Below are 20,732 nucleotides of genomic sequence, written 5' to 3'. Positions count from 1 at the left end.
TTGAATGGAACTCTGCACTAAGCTCAAGACTTATCCAAACTATTATAAAAACTTTATAGTCCAGAATTCACATTTTCAGGAACTCCTGTCCATGCATCCCTTCAAAATTCTGTCACAGCTATACTGCAGTCTTCACACAGCTGGACAAAGCCTAGTTTTTCATACTGTTGTTAACAAGCACATATATGAAATTGACCATTGTTATTCAAATCACCTAACTGAAGTTGTCCGTTAATCTTAATCATTTCTGGCATTGTGACTCTGCTGCGTTCACATTTAAACCATCCATGTCATGACACACCTTTTATCATCCCTGCTTCACTGGTCATCTGGTTTCCCATTGTGCAATTCAGCGTCTCCATGATGACACTGCTTTTCACCCACTGGACAATCTTCTCCTTTGCACCCTGAGGCATATTATCGTAGAACTTGTTGAACATGTCCATCCTGAAGGACATGGAACATAAAATTGTAGGTATATGATATATATGATATGATATATATTGTATACTTATAATTTTTTTTTGAGGGAGGATTTTTTATTGTTAATGTGCAAGCAATAAGTAAAAAGGATGGTGTAGTATGAGTGAGTCTTTGACTAACCAAGCCACCATCTAAGGTTGCAGTTCAGCATTGCATTGTCAATGCTTATCCTCACATCACTAGACTGAAAGTCCACTCATCCACAATGAGACCTTTTAAGAGTGTCCAATTAGCTTAGCATACATGAGTCTGACATGAGGGAGAAAATTAGCATAAAAACGAGGCAGAACCAAGGAAAAAATTAAAGTGGCCAGACTGGGATCTCAACCTAGGACTCAGAGGTGTCAGGCAGCAAAAATAAAAAGTGACAGTAAAAATTAAAAAGAAAAAATAAGAAAATTAAAGCAGAACAAATAGTCTGTTTTAGATACAACATCACAAAAACACATAATCTCAAAGTGTCAAACATAATTCCACTTTATAGTTAAATATTAGAGTGTTTGTGTTCATAAAGACCACAGGAAATAAGGGTGGCCCTGAAGGGTAAAATGCAAAAATAACAAGAATGCAAAAAGTAAAAATCATTGAGGATAAAATAAAAAAAGTGATTTTTAAAATCAATATGTAAACTAACAAATGGTTCATTAAATTAACATTTAAAAAATAAGTGTATAAAAGTATCATAAGAATGAATGTGTAAAATAAAACATCAAAAATGAGTCCATGACCATAACATCCAAAAGACGGTGCATGAAATAAATATCAAAAAAATGACTGCATTAAATAAGCATCAAAAAATGGTTCATGAAATCAACCAAAACCCAAACCAGACATGCAATTCACAACGGAAATGTGACCTTGGAAACCTAAGTGCTGTTCACTTTTTCACTTTTCGGCAGTCCTAGCTAATCTACCTGTGCATTGCCTTGTCGAAGACTTGTGAACAAAGCCATAGTACCTAAGAACATAAGAAATCTGGCAAACAAGAGGAGACCATTGAGCCCATCAAGCCCATTAGTATAGCTAATAGCTAAGCTGTCCCAATATCTCATCCACAATCTCCTTAAAAGGTTGTCAAGGTTTGTTTCAACTGCCATCACACACAATTATGCATGCTCATTTTCAGTTTCTGTTTTTCACTATAGCTCATGGAATAGTCCTGGTTCATGCACCAGTGAAATGATGGTAAAACAGAGACAATAGTCAGACAGTGGCAGGGGAATCACGGCTGCTTCATGGTCCATGTCCAGAGCACTTTGTTGCAATTCCAGCCCAGGGATTACTGTATTTAGTTTATGCAGGAATAAACAAATTGAATTATTTGCATTTTCTCAATATTCATTTATGATCCATTACTTAATTGTAAAAATAATAATCAGGCACATTTGACTGTTTTGGTGACCTCAAAGCTTCAGCTGTCTGAACTCAAATTCCATGCCTGGTCACTGTCTATATGGATTCTCCTCATGTCTGTGAGGCTTTTTCTCTGCATACTCCATATTGATCCCTCCCATATCCTAAGTACATGCAGTGCTTGTTACTTAGCCTACGGAAGGTGACTGTAGATGTGTGCATTGAGGGTCCTGCACTGGACTGTGGCACTGCAAGTATGTGTTGTTACAGAATCTTTCATTTTCACACTTGTGTTGCTCTGTGTTTGGTTCTCCTGTCTTTAACCATCCAATCAATAGTATTGCTTATGTCTCATAATATGTCATGTGTTTTGAATGTATGCCACAAAATAATAGAACAAATGCCACAACCATTGCAAAATAAAAACAAAAACCAAATATGATGTTGGAGTTTGTCCACCTTTTATGAAATCCCTGGGTAGCCTTGTGTGAATGAGCAAAATCGAATAAATTACTGGTATGTTTTTCTGTGAGAGAATGTAATAATAATAATAATAATAAATTACATTTATATAGCGCTTTTCTCAGTACTGAAAGCGCAATCCACACAGGAAGGAACTGGGAAGCCTAACAGGCCGAACCCACAATCAAGCCTAACAGATTATTAAACTCACAGATAAAATGAAGGATTTCATTCATATGTTAATTTTATTATTGTTATATAAATGCACTGTTTTTTAAGTGTATCCTTCATACAACTCCAAATCAGAAAAAGTTGGGATGGTATGGAAAATGCAAAAAAAAAAAAAAACACTGATACTTCAATTTACTTTGACTTTTATTTCATTGTAGACTGTATGAACCCAACATATTTTGTGTTTTGTCTGGTCAACTTCATTTCATTTGTTAATATACATTCTTTCCTGCATCTCATGTCTACAACACAATCCAAAAAAAGTTGAGATGGGGGGTCAAATTAGGGCCAGTAATGTTAACAATGAAATAATGATGTGATTTCAAAGAAGTGATGTCAACAGATGATTGTAATCATGATTTGGTACAAAAGCAGTATCAACAAAAGGCTGAGTCTTTGAGGAGCAAAGATGGGCCGGGGATCTCCAGCTTGTCAACAAATGCATGAGAAAATTATTGAAAAATTTGAAAACAATGTTCCTCAAAGAACAATTGGAACGGATTTGCATATATTTTCCTATACAGTGTATAATATCATTAAATGATTCAAGGAATCTGGAGAAATTTCAGTGCGTAAAGGGCAAGGGCACAAACCTAAGCTGAACACCTCTGATCTCCAATCCCTCAGATGGCTCTGCATCAAGAACCGTCACTCTTCAATAGCTGATATAACCGCATGGGCAAGGGATTACTTTGGCAAACGTTTGTCAAGCACTACAATACAGAGTTACATTCACAAATGCCACTTAAAACTTTACTGTGCAAAAAAGAAGCCTTATGTTAATCATGTCCAGAAGCAGCGTCAACTTTTCTGAGCTCAGAGGCATCTGGGATGAACCATCACACAGTGACAATATGTATTGTGGTCAAATTAATTCATATTCCAGGTCTTTTCTGGAAGAAACGGAAGGCATGTGCTCTGGACCAAAGACAAAAAGGATCATCCAGACTGATATCAGCAACAAGTCCAAAAGCCAAGGTCTGTCATGGTATGGGGTTATGTCAGTGCCCTTGGCAAAGGTAAATTATGCTTATGTGATTGCAGCTTTAATGCAGAAAAGTACATGGAGATTTTAAAATAACATATGCTGCCTTCAAGATGACATCTTTTCCTGGGACATCCATGCATTTTTTAACAAGACAAAGCAAAACCACATTCTGCACACATTACAAAGGCATGGCTGCAGAAGCAAATGGTATGAGTACTGGACTGGCCTGCCTGCAGTCCTGAGTTGTCCCCAGTACAGAATGCATTGAGAATTTTGAAACGAAAAATGTGACCAATACAACCCTGTACTGTTGCACAATTTAAGATGTGTTTACAGGAAGAATGGGACAAAATAACACCTGAAACGCTTCATCGCTTGGTATCCTCAGTGTCAAAACATCTTTGAAGTGTTGTAAGAAAGAATAGTGATAATACAAAGTGGTGACTGTTTTACCATCCCAACTTTTTTTGGGATGTGTTGCAGGCCTGAAATGCAGGAATAAGGTATATATTAACAAATGAAATTAAGTTGACCAGACAAAACATGAAGTATCGTGGGTTCATACTATCTGCATTTAAATCAATTAAGTCAAAGTAAATTTAAGAATCACTGCATTTTTATGCATTTTTGGGTTTGTACACAAGAGTACAGAGTTTCATTTAAAAGATATATATCTATACTTAAACCATAAAAGCACATCTGGGGAAGTCTTAGCTACACATTTTAAACTCTTTGGTAATCAGGATCATACTATTACTGCTCCATTGATGGCTGAACACTAAATTAGAGAAATATAAAATTCATTGGCTATTCAGAACAACATCACTGATGATGTCAGTCAGTCAGTCATTTACCAACCCGCTATATCCTAACACAGGGTCACGGGGTCTGCTGGAGCCAATCTCAGCCAGCACAGGGCACAAGACAGGAACAAATCCCAGGCAGGGCGCCAGCCCACCACAGTCACTGATGAAGTGAAATCTTAAATAGACTAATCGCGTCATATATTGTACAGACCAGCAATCTGCAAATGTAAGCAGTGCCACTTTGTACTTCTGACCAGGACCATGCAGAACAGCCACTTTTTGTGATGCACAAACACACTTCTATCCACCAGATAAGACGCCACCAACTCAGTTGCTGTAGCAGTGCTGTTGTTCTCCTCAAGAACAACTAAACATTTGGTTGTAATTTCAACTTTTGGTACATTTTGACAGCTCAGAATTTTAAAAAATTAAATCCAAGAGCACGGGGACACAGGTGGAGACTTGTCAAGGGCAGATTTTGCACAAATATTAGGACTTTTTCTCATGCTAAGAATCAGCGACCAGAGCCGTCTGATTTTACGCATAACAAGTCTGCCATCAACTGCATCTTGGCACTTATGGTTCTCATGAAGCACAAATGTGAATATTGACAGAGTTTCTTTACAGCCTTTGTATTTGTTTTTAAATCCTTTCATGATTGTGCCCCATTTTATTTGTCTGAACTGGTGTACCCTTATGTACCGTCTCGCTGTCTCAGGTCAGCAGACCAGATGCTTTTACGTGTTCCTAAGGCACGATGCAAACTTCGAGGTGATCGGGCTTTTTCAGTTGCAGCTCCAAAATTCTGGAACTATTTGCCGTTGCATGTTAGGCAGGTTCCTTCTCTTACTGTCTTTAAATCTTATTTAAAAACACACTTTTACTCCCTGGCCTTTAACCCAGTGTGATATGTTAACTATCTGTGTACTGTACTTTTCATTATGAATCTCTTCAGCTCTTATGTGTTTATGTGTTTCTGTTTCTTTTACCCTTTGGTTATTGTTTGTCTGATATGTTGGGTTTTTATTGTACATCACTTTGGTCAGCCTTGATGTCATTTCTAAAGTGCTTTATAAATAAATAAATAAATAAATAAATAAATAACTAAAGCATTTTGTGGGACATTCTGAGACTTTGCAGGATCTCCTCAAAGTTGCTGGATATCATGACTATAGAGTGGAGGCAGACATTTGTGTTTTTCCCAGTTGATTCTGGGGTTCATCAGGGGTGTGTTCTTGCTCCTACTCTATTCAATGCTTTCATGGACTGGGTGTTGGGCAGGGTCATGGGGTCCAGCAGCTGTGGGGCATCTGTTGGTAAAGAAGGATTCACTGATCTTGACTTTGCTGATGAAGCTGTGATCTTTGCAGAGTCAATGGAGGCTCTGATCAGGGCTCTTGAGAGACTGAGTAAGGAGTCTGAGTGTCTGGGTTTGCAAGAGTCCTGGATAAAAACCAACATCCAGGTCGTTAAAAACCTCTTGGGCACAGGCATCAGCAGCATGTCTGTCTGTGGAGAGAGTGTTGTCCTCATTGAGAGGTTTACTTACCTTAGCAGTGACATTCATGTCTCTGGTGACACTTCTTATGAAGTCAGTAGATGGATTGGGAGAGCAATACAATAATTTGATTTATTAATTTACTGGGCTTAAATTCAATTCATGTGATCCTTGGATTGGGATTTCTATTGAGCACTCTGGACATGTAAATGACATAGCAGCCACTCCCATGATACTGCATTTCACTGCTGCTTCGCATTGCTCACTGAGGTAGAGGAAAGTGAGGCTGTAAAAAGGAGTTCAAATGGTTCAGTGTGCTGGCAATGTCTAGACATTGATGGTTGATTTTCTATGTATCCTTGATTGTGGCTTTGTTCACACATCTGCCAGGACAATACACTACTGCACTGGTAAATGCACGAGAAGGCTCCAAACTTATGATGTATAAAAGAGGCTCATTTCCATTTTTAACGTAGCATTTGAATGATTGAATGATTTTAATTCCATGTACCATTTTTGATGCCTATTTCATGCATTCGTCTTCTAAATTTATTTTTGTGCACTTTTCTTTTTCTTTAAACAATCACTTTTATGCACTGACATTTTGTCATTTTTGCATTCTTTTTGTTACATTTTAATAATTTCATTAAGAACACTTTCATTTTTTAGATTATTTTTAATTGTACTTCCTGTTTTTAAATATGCTGAACTTTTTTATTTTTGCATTTGTCCCTTAGAAAAGGCAATCAACAATAATTCTGGTATTGATATACATGTTGCGAATCAAATAATTAATTTTATTAATATGGTAGTATTTAAGAACATTTATGTAAGAACATGCATCAACCTTTAAAATTATTAAATGTCTCATGAGCTTTGTAAATAATAAACAGTATGATGAATACTTTTATAATAATGCTTTCCCACTGCTGCCTAAAGTACTCCACTTGTTAAAGCTTTGCATACATATCTATAATTTTCATTTCTATCACAGCTAGTCAATTTAACCTGCCTCTTTCTGTTTTTGTAAGAAGAATTCAGCAAGCTACTGCCAGTGACTCCCTCAGGGACAAAATAATGTTCAAGCCAAAGCCTCTCCTTCAAGCTGAGTACCAACCTTGAGCACTGCTGTGACTCCACTGTCAATCTGGAGTTGAGTGTACAGGAAACAGACTGTGTTGCATTAAACCCAAAGGGCATTTGTACTGTACATTCTATTGACGCATGTAACACGCAGAGGCAGGTTAATACTTACGCCAGTTTCCTGTGTGAACCCATAAAGAATTTTGGTGCCATACTGCTGAGTTTTTCAGGCTTCAGTCCAAACTGGATGAAAGGCTGAGCACTCCAGAGCATAAGCTGAAAAAGGCTGTGATTCATATAATTGGTGTCTGTTACCAGAGCCTCCCAGGCTAAAGGTGCAGCAAAACTAAGCAAAGGACAAAAGGGGTTCTTGGCAGTCACAAGGCCCTGGGTTTCATTCTGAAAAGCAAAAAGATAGGGCCACAGGGGTCTGAATCATTATTCTGTTTTATAAAAATTACATTAAATTCTACAACAAAGACTACGACATCCTACAGAAACCAACATTCATTCCCCAGTGAGTTAGTCTGAACTCAGTCCCTAGACTGTAAATCTGCCTTCATCTTGCAACAATCCCAGCTTCAGTTCAGTCTTTCTTCTGAGATGGCTTGTTTCAACTGAAAGTCAAAGCTGCATGAGTCAGTGAGTCAAAAGAAAGGATATAAGAAGTCGAGGTGACCTTGTATGACATGACTATTGAGATGATTGATTAGCATTTTGTTCAAAGTTTGTTAGGGGGCCATTACGTTTATTAATATTATCATTAATCCTACTGCAAAGGTGGCTATTGTTTATTTGGAAAATATGTTAGTATAATGACTGTATTACATGCAATTTAGGATTATGACAGCATTCAGAGCACCAAAATTCTTAAAGTGATAGAAACAAGAACAAGTCGAACAACCCCAATGTTCCCTTTAAGTTGTGGCCTGGTGCAAATATTTCTTCATGTGAGCAGCAAATTCCAAAATGCAGCAGTTTTTGAGCTCCAGTATTAGTAATGCCTTTCTGTATGTAGCTCAAAAAAAAATTCACACATATGATTATTTAATGTATTGCATATTTAGTGTTAAGTATCGAAAAATTGCCTAAACTGATATAGCAAAGTTTTTTTAAATATAAAGTTTATTTCTACTCAACATTTCATTGAATATTCAAACAATTTCTCTTCTGACATTTTCTGTCTTCCATAAATTATAAACTCTGTGAACAGCTGTCACACATGTACGCTTAGGGGACAGTTTAAGGGCTCTGGTGATGGTCCAGGGGTTGGCACTCTATAATAATACTTTCTCTTTCTCTCACTGTGTAGACTGGAAGATTGACGGCTTTTCCAAAAGTGACATCACTTCCGTTGTCTGACCAACTGGACCCACCTATTCCTGGTAGAAATGGTCCTAACTGGAAGAATCACCGTCATTGGTAGTCATAGCCAGACGCCCATCTGAAAGATGCAACTTAATGTTTTATTGCTCTGTTTTTGAAGATTTCAGTTATACAGGGTTGGCCGATGGATGCCCTAAAAGTTCTCATTATCTTTGCTTTGTTATTACACAGTCTGCCCAGAATTTAAAAAGAATCTAATTCTCATCAAGTTTTCCAAATGATCTGCATTTAAGAGATTTCTAGATTTTGTCTTTATATTGTTCATTAGACTACGGGCGTAACAGAACAAGATACAGAGGACAGAAAGATATGGAAGAAGATGATCTGCTGTGGCAACCCCTAACGGCAGCAGCCGAAAGAAGAAGAAGATTATTCATTAGACTAAATCCTCTTTCAGTCAATATTTGAGAAATGGAACGTACTACAAATGTTCAAAAGTGAAAATAACCCTTTGAGATTGTCCTTTTTTCAAGCAAATTTTACAAATGACCCCGTCCATCTACAGGTAGATAAATTTTTTTTTGCCTGGCACTTTTCAGGAAGTCTGTTTAAACAAAACATTCCATCAACCATGCTGTCATAAACACAAAATGCTGTTTTTTTGATATACTTCTTGAATTCTTTTCAGATTTGGACTTTGACATGGGGAAATTGGCAAAGAAACAACAGCAGGACTGACAAAAGAACAACAGCACAGACTGTTTTAAATAGCACAATTTTGTTTATATTGGGTTGGCAATTGATTTAGATAAATGAATTTTTGTTAATATTTTAATTTTGTTTGAAGGTCGGACCTTTTTGTGCGTGACCATGTAAAATCTGTGAGCGTGATTAACTTAGAGGGAACACTGAACACCTCCAGTGATGTTTCATCAGTCTGTAAGTGCCATGAGATGTCTTTCACTGAATGAAAACCTGGGAAAAAAATAGCTGAGTAAACCACTGAGCCAACATGACGCCAATATTGTTTATAAAATGAAATATGAGAAAATGTCCAGAATTTGTCTTTCTCTTTGGTTGAATCAGTTAGTTAACTGTAGCCACTTATTCACTGCACTCAAAGAGTCCAAAGGAAACTTGTCGTGATTTGGACTTTGTATTTATTTTTAGTTGCTTATTATTTTTTACAGCCTTTTCACTGGTCTCTAATAATAACGGAGGTATTGTTTTGGGAATGTAATGATTTGGTCTGTTTTTTGATTTAGGACATTTTTGAAGTCATCAATTTTGAAATACGTTTTCCCAAGGCGCCATTTTTTCTTTGCTTGCTGTTTTGTAATGCAGGCCTGTAAGGCTGTTGCTAGGAAAGACGTCCAGGAACTAAGAATGATGTAATAACTGCAGCAATATAAAGGTTACCATCATACACTGTTTTACTGTACAACTTTGTGGTTAATTACTTAAAACTATAGCATAATTTTTTCAAAGATTTTTCTGGCTACAAGTTGTTTTCTGTTCTTCAACTTTGATTTATGTTTTGCATTTTGGATTAAGTAAGGTGTAACATTGTAACTGACTATCTTGCTATGAATCTCGATTACCAGTTCTGTCTCACATTTTGGCCATTGTGTATTTGTATCGTGTCCTCCGGACTTTGTCCTTCGCTCACCCACTTAAAATGGCGGCTGCCCTGTGCAATCATTACAGTGAATATGTCAAACATGCAAAAGTAATTTTTACATCCAGTCTGGAAAAAATGTTCAGTTAATTGCATGAGATGTTTGGTTCTTCTAAACCATGGTCGCAAATAAATGGAATGGCCTCTTTTCGTGTCTGGTAGCAACAAACACGAGGCATCAATATGTTAAGATTTATAAGAGACCAACAACAATAACATTTATTTATATAGCACATTTTTATGCAAACAGTGTATCTCAAAGTGCTTTACTAAATGAAATAAAAGGAAGTTAAAATAAAACATAAACAAACAAGATTCAGGAATAATACTATACAGTATGTAACAAAGAAAAAGGTAAGGTCAAATGGCCAGGAGGACAGAAAAAAACAAACAAAAAAATCTCCAGTTAGGCTGTAGAAAAAAATACAAAATCTGCAGGGGTTCTAAGGCCAAAAGACCACCTAGCCCCCACTGGGCATTCACTTCAGCACTGAGGGCAAACTGATGGATTAATTTACAACTAGCCGACGCCCGCCGTACAATACGGCGGTGTAGAAATAGGAATGGAAAACGGTGAGAAAGGAATTCAGAAATCAAGAAGAAATAAATACTTCTTGAAAGACAGAGTTGTGAATAGGTGTTTTGGTGGAGACAACAGATAATGAATGGAAAGATCTAACCCTAGAAAAAGCCACATACAACTGACCGTGGCTGAAGACTGGTTGTTGTAGATTAACGCAAATCTTTGCAAACGTTTGTCCTTGGGACTTGTTGATAGTCATGGAGAAGATGAGTCTGAGTGGGAATTGTGTGCGTTTAAATTTAAAAGGGAGATTGGTGTCGGAAGGAAGGAGAGAGATTCTGGGAATGAAGATTGTTTCAGAATTTTGGATAGCAATCAGTTTGCACTCAATAATATTGTATGTATTCAGGTAACAATGAGTCTTGCTCTGTTGCAAAGACCTTTTGATGGCATAATATTTCGGAGGAGCATAACTACAGCTCCCAGCTTCAGGTGAAGGATATGGGGAGGCATGCCAGTTGGTGTGAGGGTGTGTAAAACTCCTGTGGGTATGTTAGTTGATCATTAAGATTGTCACTGACTACTGTATCTACACTCTTGAAGGTCACTTTTTCACCCTGTATAAGATCAAGAACTTTGTTGTTAATATGTAGAGAATCGTCGTTCAGTATTGGTCTTGTAGCAAGTTCTTGGGGAGTCACAGTCGAGAAATTAATATCACCATAAAGCTGATAGTGGATACTGGCAACTGGGTCTTGTTGTTGTGGTAAACATTGAGAAGGTAGTTCTGCCGTGTCTCTAGTTTTACCTTCCCGAACTTGAAGAAGCCATTGAACAAATTGAGTTTCACTTTCGAGAACTCTCATATTTTTGTGAGTTTTAGGACTTTCATTTCGTTCCACAGCCTGTGTTTGTTGATGGAAGAGGGTGAGGGAACCGCAAGAACCGCGGAAGATAACTGGCAGTATTTGGCAGAAATTAGGGATACTGTCATTCATTTTATAACAAAGGCTTAGGAAACAACCGTCGCAGTATAACGAAAATAGGACGGAGCGAAACGAATAGCAAGGAGCGAAACCAATGCCAATGGTCGACAGAGCAGGCTACGGAAAAGACTCCCAGGAGCACACATGGCTGAAGTGAAAGGCCACTCAGTCAGGCTAGATATAGGGCGGTGACGTGACACCAATGGGGTCATAAGAGAGGAGCGGGGCACGCGGTAGTCTGAAGGAGGAATACAAATCGAGAAAAGCGGCATGGGGGTGTATGGGAGGCCTCAGACAGCGTGGAGAAGGATTTGGAAGAGCAGGAATAGGAATCGAGAAATGCTGTGTCGGCTGCGTGTGGGCGGGACTGATTTTGAAGAGGAGCCACAGGCAGCATGGGGAAGGGTTTGGAAGAGGACGAATAGTAATTGAGAAATGCCGTGTCGGCTGCGTGTGGGCAGGACCGCTTTTGAAGAGGAAGCAGGACGAACCAGAAGAGAAATATATATATTATCCTTGATTAGCTCTCAAATTATTGATATTATTTTACCCAACTTTTCACTTTCTAACCATATGCTACCAATACTAAGCACAAGGAAGGCCACTGTCATGTAACCACAAACACAAAAACATGATGTTAATTGAGTTTTCCATTAAACACTAAGAACACAGTAGCAAAACTATAAAACATGTCAGGTTTTATCAGTTTAGGAGTCAGAAGAACATTTAGTAACACTTTAGTTTAGGTACTGCACTCGTATTCTGCTACACAACAAGACCTTAACAAAGGCTCTTTTTGGTCTTACTAGCTTTTACAATGAACTGGTCATTCACCTTTAGGCAGTGTGGCATATTGATATGCTGGTAAAATTAATTGTGAATATGAAGGATTTACAGGTTTTATACTAAATATGTAATACCAATAGAAGTGTGACTCAGTTAAGCCACCTCAGACCAATCCAAAGTGAAGTCATTTTAGTAGGCCATACTGCAGAGATGAATAAACACTTAATGGATGCTTTGTAAATGTTATTAAGACCAAACAAAAGTTTGTTACTGTCTTGTTACATGATAGTACATGATTTAAAATGTATTTTTGCAGTACCTAAACTAATGTGTTACCAAACATTTACTTCGGGAACTTCTTTTCTGACTTTTTCCAGATGAGAAACTGGTTCAGTGCTTTACACTTAAGGGGTCAGTTATTTAGAAGGATTACTCACAGTGGTGTTCCGTATGAGTTCCAGCATAACCAGGAAAAAGGTGCAGTTCACGATGTTTCCTGGTTTCTGTGTTTAAAAGAGAACATTAATTGCCACTTTAACCTTCTATTCCAGTAAAATTAACAATTACATAAAATGTTGTTGATGAGGTGATCTTTTAAGGACTTAATTTTATTCTAATAATCCTTACCTACCTGCCTTCTAAGTAATGAAATATTCTATCATTCTCTTTCTCCCATACTGTCTCCCAATAGAAATCTTCCTGATAACTATATTATCAGTTGAATTCAGAAAATGTCTTTTGAAACTGACTCTTTATTACTGATGCAGTAGCCTTACCATCATGGTCATATTTTGATGCATATTCATAATCGTATTCATATCCATAGGCATATTCATGTTCATATTCATGTTCATATTCATAGACATATTCATGTTCATATTCATAGACATATTCATGTTCATATTCATAGACATATTCATAGGCATCATCATGGTATTATTATTGTCTGATTTGTTGACTAAAGCTGTCTGGTTTATTTTAAGAGCATTAGCTGCCATCATTGATCCAATTTGCAAGATGGACCTGAAAAGAGACATCAAAACAAAGAAATATATGTAATTGGTTTAAATGTGAAAATACATGTTAAGTTCTGACCTTACCGCTATACCCCCCAATATTCATTAAACAGACATAACACTTTATCAGAATTTTAATTTTGCAGAAATTGTGTAGATGCTCTCTCAACAAAAATGAATTGTTATTGTAACCCCCAGATTGCCCCTTTACTAACATGGCTGTGCTTAACCTACATGGACAGTTATTGTTATAGATATAAGAGTCAGACCATGTTCCATATTCGGTAGAGGCAAGATCTTCCAGGAACATCAGCAGAGCAATGTGTAATTATTTTTGAGGGGCAGCACTCCATGTGTATCTATTGGGTCTGAGTGCGTCACACTACCCTCAATTTGCAGAAATGAACATTTGAATTGGAGAAGTCAATAGACATGGGGTGGGTAGGTGCAGAAGAGGAAATTTATTGCCACCTAAATATTTTACCAAAATCCATCCATTTTGTAACCCACTTATTTCAAAGCAGCATTATAAATGTGGGGGAAAAAAGCAACAGGAGCTGTAGAAAAACCCCAAGGATACTTGCTTATTACCTGGCAAACTACTCTGCACCAACTAGTTAACCGTATACTTGTGAAACCGACTTAACATATTGGAGGTAGAGGTGCCGTGGTTATCACAACATGCCCTACAACTCCATAGTCCTCAGTTTGAATCCCAGCCCAGAAGAGATTCATCTATTTGCAGTACTACACTGTTATATGTCACTGGCTGGCTGGTGTAGACCAAAAGTATTCAGGACAGGAGTTTGTATACAAGAAAGGGCAAACCATATGATGAGCAACAATTGTCGAGAGCTCAGTAAGTAGCAATTTTAATCTAAGTTTCTGTTGTCAGCTGCAATTGTTTAAAAGTGTGCAGCTTGCATAAGATATAGTCGCCTAACCTTGTTAGCTAGCTGTGTTTTGCAGCAAACATGTTGGCATCACATGTTATGTTCCCTGAAGATTTGCACAAGAAAATATTATTTCCTAAATGTGTGTTCATGGGGGACTTTAATTATCCAAATATTAACTAGGATAACCTTGCAAATGGAGGAGCACAAGAGTTTTTAGAAGTAATCAGTGACTGTTTTTTAACACAGTATGTTAAAGCACCAACATGGGGTAATGCTTGTCTGGATTTAGTATTTTGTAATGATCAAGATAGAATTGAGGGTGTAGAGGTGATTGAACCACTAAGGGAGTCAAGTGACCATAATATAATGTAGTTCTCATTGTTTTGTAAGAGTGCAGTTGCAAATACTAAAATTGTTAAGTTGAACTTTGGTAGGGTAAATTTTGAACAGATGCGGCAAAGTCTAAGGAGGATAGACTGGGATAAGCTTTGAAGGGTGGAGACAGTGGAACAGGTTTAAAAATGTTCTACATGTAATGCAGGACAGATACATACCTAAGTTTGGAATTAATAGGAAATTAAAAAAAATACACAGTGGATTGATAAAGATTTAAAAATGAAGCTGCAAAGGAATGCTTTATAATTCATATAAGGCTAATGACTGCAAAGAGAATCGTAGAGCGTATGAGAACATGAGGGCAACCATTAAGAAGGATATCAGGGAGGCTAAAAGACAGTTGGAGAAGAAAACAGCAGATAAGGTTAAAAAAGTCTCTAAGAGATTCTTTCAGTATTTTAGTAGTAAAAAAACAGTCAAGGAGGAGGCGAAGTGCATCTGAAATAGTAAAGGGGAATTAAAAGATTCAGACAATGAAATAGCGGCTGCCCTAAACTTGCATTTTTCTGAGGTCTTCACGAGTGAGGAAGTGGATAACCTCCCAGAGGTAAACAGGACTACTAAGGAGGTACTAAGAGATTTGGAAATTGTAGAGGGAGAAGTGCTGCTCAGATTAAATAAGCTGAAATCAACATCATCAAGACCAGATAATATTTATCCTCAAGTTCTTAAGGAGGCTAGCGAGTACATATATACTGTAAACCCTTGACACATATTTTTAGGAAGTCACTGCACACTGGAGAGATTCCGAAGGACTGCAAAATGGCAAATATTATCATATTATATAAAAAGGGTCACAGGGCAGATCCAAGCATCTATAGGCCAATAAGCTTAACATGCATCACAGGAAAATTAATGGAAGGAATTATTAAGGAAAAGATTGAGCAACACCTGGCAAGGACAGGAGTTATTAGGAATAGTCTGCATGGGTTCAGAAGAGGAAGGTCATGTTTTACTAACATGCTGGAAATCTATGAGGAGGCAACAAAAGAATATGATCAAAGTGGAGCATATGATAATATTTATCTTGACTTTCAGAAAGTATTTGATAAGGTGTCACATGAGAGGTTGGGCATCAAATTAAAAGAAGTTGGAGTTCAGGGTGATGTTTTTAGATGGGTACAGAACTGGCTCAGACACAGGAAGCAGAGGGTGACGGTGCGAGGAACCTCATCAGAATTGGCTGATGTTAAGAGTGGTGTTCCACAGGGTTCAGTGCTAGGGCAGCTACTATTTTTAATATATATAAATAATTTGGACAGGAATATAAGCAACAAGCTGGTTAAATTTGCAAATGATACCAAGATAGGTGGATTAGCAGATAATTTGGAATCCGTTATATCATTACAGAAGGACTTGGATAGCATACAGGCTTGGGCAGATTTGTGGCAGATGAAATTATGTTTATCTGAGATCAAAGTTGTGCTGTGTGCTATTGTGCCTGTGGTTTGGGGCGCCTCTTTGTGGTTATACTGGTCATTTGCACTTTGGCAAATTCTAGTGGCCAGACACAAACACACAATGTCTGAGTTACAAAGGCCCAAGGAAGAAGCTCCCTTTTTTAGGTTGAGAGCGACTCCTACACTCACAGCAAAAAAGGAGCTTCTGGCTGGCCGCTGACAGTTATCACAGTCAACATGTCAAGGACAGATCATGGTGTGATTCCACAACAAAACACTTAGCTTAGGTCCTTGGGTGCCACAAGAGGACACTGCTGGGGGAGACTGCCCTCCTGTCCATAAGATTACATTAGATTAGTTTGGAGATCTTTATTATCACATACACTGCAAGAGCATAGTGAAATTCTTATGCAGTATTTGTGAGGAAGAGGAAGCAGGGATGTACAGTACTGTGCAAAAGTTTTAGGCAGGTGTGAAAAAATGCTGTAAACAAAGAATGCTTTCAAAAATGGAAGTGTTAATCATTTATTTTCATCAATCAACAAAATGCAGTGAATGAACTAAAGAGAAATCTAAATCAAATCAATATTTGGTGTGACCACCCTTTGCCTTCAAAACAGCATCAATTCTTCTAGGTACACTTGCACGCAGTTTTTGAAGGAACTCAGCTGATAGGTTGTTCCAAACATCTTGGAGAACTAACCACAGATCTTTTGTGGATGTAGGCTTCCTCACATCCTTCTGTCTCTTCATGTAATCCCAGACACACTCGGTGATGTTGAGATCAGGGCTCTGTGGGGGCCATACCATCACTTTCAGGACTTCTTGTTCTTCTTTACACTGAAGATAGTTCTTAATGACTTTGGCTGTATGTTTGGGGTCGTTGTCCTGCTGCAGAATAAATTTGGGGCCAATCATACGACCTCCCTGATGGTATTGCATGATGGATAAGTATCTGCCTGTATTTCTCAGCATTGAGAACACCATTAATCCTGACCAAATCTCCAACTCCATTTGCAGAAATGCAGCCCCAAACGTTCAAGGAAACTCCACCGTGCTTCACTGTTGCCTGAAGACACTCATTATTGTACTGCTCTCCAGCCCTTCGACGAAGAAACTGCCTTCTGCTACAGCCAAATATTTTAAATTTTGACCTATCAGTCCAGAGCACCTGCTGCCATTTTTCTGCACCCCAGTTCCTATGTTTTCGTGCATACTTGAGTCGCTTGGCCTTGTTTCCACGTCGGAGGTATGGCTTTTTGGCTGCAACTCTTCCATGAAGACCACTTCTGGCCAGACTTCTCCGGACAGTAGATGGGTGTACCTGGGTCCCACTGATTTCTGCCGGTTCTGAGCTGATGGCACTGCTGGACATCTTCCGTTTTCGAAGGGTAATAAACTTGATGTGTCTTTCATCTGCTGCACTAAGTTTCCTTGGCCGACCACTGCGTCTACGATCCTCAATGTTGCCCGTTTCTTCGTGCTTCTTCAAACGAGCTTGAACAGCACATCTTGAAACCCCAGTCTGCTTTGAAATCTTTGTCTGGGAGAGACCTTGCTGATGCAATATAACTACCTTGTGTCTTGTTGCTGTGCTCAATCTTGCCATGACATGAAACTGTCTTCCACAACCTCACCTTGGTAGCAGAGTTTGGCTGTTCCTCGCCCAGTTTTAAGCCTCCTACACAGCTGTTTCTGTTTCAGTTATTGACTGTGTTTCAACCTACATGCAACATTGATGATCATTAGCACCTGTTTGGTATAATTGGTTGATCATACACCTGACTAGAATCCTACAAAATCCCTCACTTTGTGCAAGTGTACCTATAAGAATTGATGCTGGTTTGAAGGCAAAAGGTAGTAACACCAAATATTGATTTGATTTAGATTTTTCTTTTGTTCGCTCACTTTGCATTTTGTAAATTGATAACAACAAACAATCATTATTTATATTTCTGAAAGCATTCTTTGTTTACAGCATTTTTTCACACCTGCCTAAAACTTTTGCACAGTACTATATGTACAGGTAATAATATGCAATAAGACACTAAGAAGATGATGCATAAATAAATAAATACAAGTAGCAGAACATAAATAAATAAATTTTCACTGTGGATGGATGGAGTGTAGTGGCATTGCAGTGTAAAAGGTGATGACTGAGTAAGAATGAATTAAGTCAACATTAAGTCACCACTAGCGGTGTTTAGAGGCAGTCCCTGCACACAGCACGGGAGCTCTCCTATTGCTCATGGTGTAAAAATTAAACTCTCTGAGGACCTTGTCATCCAGATGTCATGAGTTCAGACCTGGCCACTGGCAGTTACCACAGTTTAAATTCCTGAATTGGGACTGATCATGGTATGATTCCATGACAAAACAGTGATGAAGCTGAAGAACATCTCTAAATGTAGGTACCACACAGAGCTGTGTCCTATCACCACTCCTTTACTTGTTGTACCTGAATCACTACCTTTCAAATGCTAATTCTGGAATAATGCACACTTGTGAGTTCCATAACACATTGTGTATCAGAAGTGATTGAATTGTGTTGTCTGAATAATCTTCAAGAGTATAGTTAAGAACACCTTGAGGCTGTGCTTTGTGAGATTCTAAAAGAATTTCTGTATGTCACCAAACTCAATATATCAGTGTTGATCTTCTTCATCACAGATTCATATTGTAATCTCCCTGTGGAGGAAAGGATGCAGCAAGAGGCAACGGTGTGTACTTCTTTTATAATCATTGGTGCTACCTACACACTCTGTCTTTGCAGAATGAAGCATAAATAAATTAAGATATTTAAGATATCTGCTTGTGTAAATGGTTTACATAGATCAAGAACAGGATTATGAAATTTCATAATAGTACTTATCCACAACTTGTGAAATTCATAAACTTAACATCTTGACCTTAAGGTGTGATGAATGTCTAGTAATTTGGTTGTTGTGGGCTGTTGGGAAATAATAATTACTGTTATCTGTATGTTTTGTTGTTTTATTTGTATGAACTTCACCAAGTCAAAGTCCTTGCATCTGATGTTGTTATGTCAACAAAGTAAAGTTAAAATATATTTATTGGATAATAGAATGAAAATAATTGTAGTCAGTTAAGCTTTAGCCATACATAGTAAAGCAAAATAAAAACAAAAGAATAAAATGACATTAATGGCCAAAAAATAAACACCAGCAGAAAACTTCCATTGAACAGAACAGAACAGTAAATGTCACATTATAACAATACACTTCTCTTATAGCCATGGTGAAGTGGGAAAAAGAGCACAGCTTGCCTGCCTTATAGCACCATGGATAAACATTTATGTTTTCATTTAGCCCACAAATGCCTTTTCAGTGTCTATCCTAATTATTGTCTTTCCAGGACACCTAATATCTAAGGTAGGGTCTTTTCTTTTCAGTTGTCATTTCCTAGAGGTATACTGGGTGTTGTCCATCTTATCTACTGAGTTAGCTGTTGCAGTATATCAATTTAGTTTCAAAACCTGCTAATTAACATTAAGTTGTTGGATGTCAGTGGCCAAGACTGTAGGTGGCCAGAGCCTTGTATATGTATGCATTTGCATTTTCTCACAACACAAATATCTGGTGCATCTTTTCCGTTTTCGTCCTGCACGTCCCGTTTTTTAGTTATGATGTTCCAGGTCTTGGACAACTAGGGTGACTGGACAGTAAAGGCGGATAACTATTTTGATAAATACCAGTAATTCCACTAGGGATGCCATTGAGATAAAAGAATTTGCCACACGTTACTTACAGCTGTGAGCTGTTTACCTTGTCATTATTCATTTTATCTAAAAATTATTAATTGTTAATTAGCAGAAAAAATATTTGTTACTGATTACCAGGTCTTATATGACTCTAAAGCATAATGACACAACTCAGACATGACAGGGCAGTAGGTAGAGGTTTTACTGTTAAACATAACATTGCATTTCAGGACATTTTGTTCATTAGATTCACCATTACTTTGAAAATTTTGTCAAGGCGACAGACAGAAACAGCAATGCTTATCAGCATTTAAGAAATAAGTTTGGTCTCGAGAAAAGTGAACCCAAAATTAAAGAAGGTGTTTTTGTTGTTCCTGAAATCCACAAATTGATGCTTGACGATGAGTTCAAAAGGAAACTGAAGCCCACTGAATCAGCAGCATGGAAAGGATTTGTGTGGGTTGTCCAGAATTTTCTTGACGGTCACAGAGCAGAGAATAATGCTGAGCTTGTGGAGATCCTGCTGAAAGCGTATCAGCTTATAGGAGCCAGAATGTCACTGAAGATGCATTTTTTACATTCTCATCTCGACTTTTTTCCACCAAATCTGGGAGATGTCAGCGATGAGTATAGGGAAAGATTTAATCAAGATATAAAGGTGATGGAAAACCGATATCGGGAAAAATTCACTCTGAGCATGATGGGTGACTACTGTTGGTTCTTGCAAAGAGAGATGGATGTGCAGTACAAGTGCAAAAGCAAGTGCCTCAAACATTTTTGGGCACACTGACCTCACTTTTATATTGACAAACTAATGTGCAAACTAATGTGCTTAATATGCTTTAACGTGTCTCTGGTATCATCTTCTGGTTTATTTTCAGAATAAACACATCAAAACAATTTTGGTGGGACAGAGTCAAAACTGTAGATATCATGTTGATATATTATATTGATATTCAAAAGTGTGAAAACGTCAATGATGTGTATTTCAAAAACCTGACGTGCTAGCTTAATTCCGATTTCATATATGAAATCAGTGTAAAAACATTAATAAAGAACTGCTCTGACGTTCCAGTAGCGAACAAAAAATATTTTTTTGT

The 20,732-nt window shown here is 37.8% G+C and overlaps 1 protein-coding gene across 1 annotated transcript in view; it reads right to left on the bottom strand.

Annotated features, from left to right (window-relative positions):
* The window catches only part of LOC127526646 (uncharacterized), a 103,181-nt gene that overhangs the window by 60,283 nt on the left and 22,166 nt on the right, over positions 1 to 20,732 (bottom strand). Inside the window, exons 6-9 of the mRNA XM_051922588.1 lie at positions 12,980 to 13,226; positions 12,641 to 12,706; positions 7,077 to 7,303; positions 302 to 447 (exon numbers count right to left, since the gene is read on the bottom strand). Coding sequence (XP_051778548.1) covers positions 302 to 447; positions 7,077 to 7,303; positions 12,641 to 12,706; positions 12,980 to 13,226 — 686 coding nt within the window. The remainder of the gene's footprint in view (positions 1 to 301; positions 448 to 7,076; positions 7,304 to 12,640; positions 12,707 to 12,979; positions 13,227 to 20,732) is intronic.

Source organism: Erpetoichthys calabaricus, chromosome 2 (genome assembly GCF_900747795.2).
Source record: "Erpetoichthys calabaricus chromosome 2, fErpCal1.3, whole genome shotgun sequence".
Taxonomy (NCBI): Eukaryota; Metazoa; Chordata; class Cladistia; order Polypteriformes; family Polypteridae; genus Erpetoichthys; species Erpetoichthys calabaricus.
The sequence above is the reverse complement of the archived record's forward strand: the minus strand, read 5'-3'. Positions and strand labels throughout refer to the sequence as shown.